This window comes from Ursus arctos, unplaced genomic scaffold (assembly GCF_023065955.2).
Source record: "Ursus arctos isolate Adak ecotype North America unplaced genomic scaffold, UrsArc2.0 scaffold_3, whole genome shotgun sequence".
Classification (NCBI taxonomy): domain Eukaryota; kingdom Metazoa; phylum Chordata; class Mammalia; order Carnivora; family Ursidae; genus Ursus; species Ursus arctos.
Genome location: NW_026622985.1, coordinates 35991302 through 35997301, shown reverse-complemented (window position 1 = coordinate 35997301; position 6000 = coordinate 35991302). Strand labels below are relative to the sequence as shown.

The 6000-nt window shown below is 46.0% G+C and overlaps 1 protein-coding gene across 2 annotated transcripts in view; it reads left to right on the top strand.

The window, feature by feature from the left end:
• The first annotated feature begins 1339 nt into the window (after positions 1-1339).
• The window catches only part of PON1 (paraoxonase 1), a 32908-nt gene continuing 28247 nt past the window's right edge, over positions 1340-6000 (top strand). Inside the window, exon 1 of one of the 2 annotated variants that reach the window (XM_026506017.4) lies at positions 1340-1568. In XM_026506017.4, the coding sequence (XP_026361802.2) occupies positions 1495-1568 (74 nt within the window). In that variant the 5' untranslated portion in view covers positions 1340-1494. The remainder of the gene's footprint in view (positions 1569-6000) is intronic. The other variant, XM_026506025.3, reaches the window with a different exon arrangement.

Sequence of the window (6000 nt, the reverse complement as noted above, 5' to 3'; positions counted from 1 at the left end):
AACTGGGGTGACTCAATGGTATTCAGTTGGTGGCTGGACTTGTCTGGAGTGTCCACTAAGGCTTCATTCACACATCTGTGGCCTTGGCGTAGATGGCTAGAGGGCTGGCCACTTTCCCTCTCCATGTGTTTGGAACCTTTCCTGTGAACACTCCAACGGGATGACGATATTTATTATGCAGAAGCTCAAGGATTAAGAGCAAGTGTTCCAAGTCACAGGAGGTGGAAGCTGTTGGTGTCTAGGTTGTGCCTGCAAACTTGAATGGCGCCACTGAATTTTATGAACGAAGGCACTCAGAGAGTCAGCACCCACTGGAGGACAAGGTCCTGTGCCCACTCCTCCGTAAAAGAAGTCTCAAAGAATTTGTGGCCGTCACTCATCTGTTACAAGAGATGATAAAAGGGAAGCAGTGACTGTTGGCAAACCTTTCGGAGGTTTTTAAAAAACAGAGAAGAGCAGAGAAAGGGGGAAAAGTGAGCATGTGGGGTCAAAGAGCATTTTCCCCAGAACTGTGAGTGACACTAAAGCATGTTGGTATCTGATAGCATTATTCCAGAAAAGAGGACTAGATGGATGCTGCAGGGGAGAGGAGGTGCCACTGGGACCAAAATCCTTGAGAAGGAAAGAAAGGGAGTGGCTGGCCTTTAGTGAAGCAGGAAACACTTCCTTCACTGGTAACAGGAGAGACAGGAGACATAGACGTACAGAGGCACCTCCTTTCTGGCTTTGCTCAGGTGTCCCCTTAACAGCGAGGCTTTTCCTAATTCCCATTCTTTAAGTGGCGCCTCAGTACTCCCTATCTTTCTTCCCTGTTTTATTCTTTTCCATAGACTATGCGCATATCCCTGACGCATGCGTGCATCCCCCACAGCACTACATAGGCAGTAGCGGTGTGTTTGACTATTTCTAGCACACAGCAGGTACTCAGTATGTGTCCCTGAGCCCCGGAATGAATGAACATTGCAGGGATGGACGTGCTGAGCTGTGAGCTCAGGAGAGTTGCTCTGAGATTGAGATGCCCCAAATCCAGATGTTTGAAGGTGACGAGCAGTGGTAGCCTGGGGAGAATGAAGTTAGATCTTAGGGGTTCTAATCACAGCCCTTTCTTCCTTCCATGCCTTTTCTGGCTGAGTCACGGTGATCACATTACTGAACGCCTCTGCGCCACAAGGATTAGGACCTTGTTGGCACCAAGGGAGCGCTCATAAAGCCTAGCTCTCTTTTTCCCACAGCTCTCCATTTCCACCAAGGGGCAAGCTCTCCACCTCTTGCCGGGTCTGGGCAGCTGTTCTCCATCTCGTCTCTTTAAAGTCTCCAGGGAGCACGCAGCTCCTGGCCTCTGGTGCTGATCCCAAGCCAGTGCCCTCGGTGTTGCAGAGAGGGGCGGGGTGGGGCGGTCCGAGCCAGGCGGCACCAGCGGGGCTCAGGCTGCAGGCAGGCCAGCCTCCCGAGGTCTGCGGATGAGCCCAGTCCTCGCCCGTTCCTGTCCGAGCCATGGCGAAGCTGATGCTGCTCACCCTCTTGGGGCTGGGACTGGCACTCTTCAGGGATCACCGGGCTTCTTATCAGTAAGTCGGGTTGTGCTGAGGGCTGCAGCTGCAGTACACACCACCCCGCCGACCCTAGGAGCGCCCCTGAAAGTGGGGTGTAGTCTTTTAACTGAAAGTCCCCAGGTAAGTTTTAGGTGCACACGCTGCAGGCTGAAAACACGTCCTTGTTCACTGCCCGAGAGAAGGAGGAAGGAGACACATCACTGGTGTGATGGCCAAGTTGTTGGCATATACAAATTGATTTTTCAGGAGGATCTGTGTGCTTTGGATACAGAATCACTGCTCATTCTCGCTTCAAGATAGATCACCAGACCAGGGATCTCCCCTGACAATTGTGTCAGTTAGGGAAGGAGCTGCCCGGTCAGTGCCATAAACCTTTCCCAGCTTGGAGATTCTCAGTCTGAGGCCACACGGAGACGCGAAAGGCATGTGGAGCAGAGCAGATGGGAGCAAACACGCTCCGTGAGAGCCTGCCCCCACCTCTTACTCGCTCCAGTGGGTGGCGGGGAAGGGGGGGGAAGAACCCTGACTCAGTCATTTGATGTCCTGGGATCTCGTTCTGTCCCTTCCATTATAGGATCTTGGGCAAATCACTTTACACCTCTAACATTCTCTGCTTCCATAAGCCTGAACCGGTAAGACACATTCATATACGGCGCGGCTCACATCCTGCCTGGGACATAGTAATTATTCAATAAATGTTAATGCTCTGCTTTCCCTAAAGTACTTATAAACCCTTAGGTACTGTAAAAGGGGAGGATTAGTTTTTACGAATGTTTCAGTCGTTTCATGGTGACTTTACAGGGGTTCAAAGTCTAGAGACCATCCTAATTCCTAAGGTTTAGTCAATATCTTGTTATTTACTTTGAAGTAAAACATTACTAAAAACCAAACTGAACATTTTAGACTTTTAAAAAACTTTTATGACCCTAAGCTTTCTTTCAGAGTAATTTTTTTACAAACCATTGGGTTTTTTTCTTCTAATTGTTCATTATTTTTGTAATCACAAACTATTAAAAAAAGTAACAGAGTGATTTGGGGTTCAAATCATGTAAAAATTACAGTTTGCGGATTTTCATTAAACATAGTATCACTTGATGCTAACGGAGACTCTCTCTCTACATATATATTTTTTATTATATTTAGTTATTGAATTTATTTAAATATTTTATTTTATTTATATAAGTTTATATAAAATTTTTAATATTTTATTTATATATTTATATTTTATTTTGTTTTAATATTTAAATATTTATATATGTTATTTTTAATATATATATATATATATATATATTTTTTTTTTTTTTTTTTTTTTTTTCCCCCCAGCATGTGTGTAGGTTATGGTATAATCCTGGGTTGGAAATAACTGAGATATAAGGATCTAACACCCCTTGTGGGCTTTATCCTTTCAATTCTGCATCTGTACCTGGGTTTCTCCTGCCCCCACTTTTCCAGAGGCCCCACACCAAGATGTCTTCTGAAGGATTACAGATCTGCCACAAAGGAGTGAGGGTCTGTCTTTCTTCCTTAATCTACTCTGAGAATGGAGACCGTAGGCATTTTGTGCATGTTTTTGTGTAAAAGCATAGCTTTACTACCCCAACCCTGAGAAGTTTCTCTCTTAACATGTGGTCTTAGCTTATGCGATTCAACTTTAATATTTCCCCAAATCTGTTCCTTAGAACATAAGCCACAAGACTTGCTCCACAAAAACAAAACAAAACAAAACAACCAAAAGCACATTCCTTGGACATATGAATTTGGGAAGTGTTGTCTATTGTAGCCTTTTCCTAGAGATTGGCAGTGCCCTCTGGCATATTGAAAGCTTTGAAAAATCCTTCAGCTACAAACAAAAACAAAAACAAAACAATTTTGCTCTAAGTCACCATTTCACAGCTTATTTGCCCACACCTCCATTCTCCTCTCTTGATGCCATCTGTAAGCATCCTGTCAAAATCTCTGGGATACAGTTTGAAAAGGACTGTTTGACAGCATTGACTTGCACCAAGACAAATTCCAACCTGAAAAAGTTGGGACCTGTCCTTGGGCAGAAAGGGGGCCTTAGTTTCTGGGCCTCTTGCCCGCTTCTGATTTTTCTGAAAGGACCAAAATACGCTATGATGATAGCCCAACATCACTTCAGTCTCTGTGAGTCCCTTTGTTGGCCTTGCTTGTGGTTTCCCGTTGTGGATGGCATGTCTGCAAGAGACGCTCTGCTGTGGGGCGGCCTCAGTGGGAAGACCTGGGGTCTGGTTTGGAATTCAGAGCTTACTGCTTTATTTCACCACATGGATCCGGTGAGGGGGGACAGGACCTTAGTCCTTAAACTTCTACCTGTATGGCTAAGATTAACAACACAGGAAACAACAGCTGTTGACCAGGGTGCAGAGAAAGGGGAACCCTCTTACCCTCTTGGTGGGAATGCAAGCTGGTGCAGCCCCTCTGGAAACAGTACGGAGATTCCTCAAAAAGTTAAAAATAGAGCTACCCTATGACCCAGCAACTGCACTACTAGGTATTTACCCAAAGGATACAAACATACAGATTTGAAGGGGCACATGCCCCCCTGATGTTTATAGCAGCACCAGCAACAATAGCCAAAACAATGGAGAGAGCCCAAATGTCCATCCACAGATGAATGGATAAAGAAGATGTGATATATATATATAATGGAATATTCTTCAGCCGTCAGAAAGGATGAACTCTTGCCATTTGCAACAATGTGGATGGAGCTAGAATGTATTATGTTAAGTGAAATAAGTCAGTCAGAGAAAGACAAATACAACATGATTTCACTCACGTGTGGAATTTAAGAAAGCAAATAGAATGGGCAGAAATCACATGGGAAAGGAGGGAGAAGGAGAGAAGGAAACAAACTAAAAGAGACTCTTAAGGATAGAGAACAAACAGGGTTGCTGGAGGGAGGCGGGTGGGGGGATGGGCTAAATGGGTGAAGAGGATTAAGGAGGGCACCTGTTGTGATGAGCACTGGGTGTTGTAAGTGATGAATCACTGAATTCTACTTCAGAAGCCAAAATTGCACTGTATGTTAACTAAGTAAAACTTAAATTTTAAAAATCCTATTTAAAAATGAAAGAAAAAAAAAACCTTCTACCTATAATGAGACATTTGAGAAGGCAAGAGGAAGTGGGAGTGAGATGACCTCTAGTTTTAAAATGGAAAGCAGATCTCAAAGACCCTGGGGAACAGGAGCCGTGTAGGGCCAAGAGGGTGGTGGGTATGGAGATGGGGGATGGGAGCAGCCCAGACAGGAGAAGGAAGGCAAATTGCGCCCACTGTCTGAAAGGCCCTAAAGCCTCAGTCCTCAAAGGGGTTGGGGCTCTGTCTCGTTGCACAATCCCGGGCCTCATCCCACACTACTGAATCCGGATCAGCACCAGGTGCCCAAGGGATTTGTATGCACTTCTTTAAAGGGCATTCAAATCCTACATCACCCATGTTAGAACCAGATCAAGAGAGTCTGGTGGATCGGTAAATGACCTTTGTTACCATTTAAAGGTAAGGCCGGTGAGTCCCAGAGAAGATCATGAATCTGCCCAAAGAAAAGCCTGCATCAGGAGCAAGCCAAACCCCCACGTGGATACACTCTGTTGTTCAGAGATCTGGTAAACAGGGTTCACATGATATTGTGGAGGACTGGGGCTGGAGGGAACTTGTGAAAGGATTTAAAAGGCGTCTCGAGGGGGTTCCCTGATGCTCTCGAGGTGATAAGAGCTCCGAGGAAGAAACTGAGAGAGCTCCCCCGGGTCGGTAGTCTCCCTTGCCCAGCTCTGTCGTCGGCTGTTACGACTTTGTAGGTGCGCACGCGCAAGTCCAAGGACCGCCTCGGATCAGGCTACAAACAGCGCCCTGGGGTGTGGAATGTTGCAGCCCTGCATCTCTACGGCCACTTGCCCATTTCTAAGTTGCTGCTTGTAACGTGTGAGACCACGATTTCCCTTCATTAGAAGGAGATGCAAAGCTAGTGTTAGCCTTTCGGCCACCCCACACCCACTCCGCACCACGGTGGGAAGAGGGCAGTGGTGGTTTCCAGCAGACCTGGGCTGGATGCCATTTCTGCAACTTCCGAGTCGCTTCACCATGCTGAACCTGTTTTTCACCTACAACTTAACGGGATAACAGTACATGCCATAGCAAGATAAATGTAAAATCTGGCACATGAAAGGTACTCTGTAAATGTTAGCTTTATTTTTGCCGTACGCTGTCGCAAAAATCCCCCTTTGAATGGCCCACCTGAGTGATATTTGAATATATATTAGGATAATGCCTCATGCAGCCCTAGGCTGAGGATAAATAAATAACTCTCCAGCCTTCCCTATCAGTGCAATCGACACCACTTTTTCCATCTGATGCACCAGCCTAGTAATTCCACGGAACAACTTGGCAGACATCCACAGAGGACCTTCTCCCTGCTGGCACTAGGTTCTTG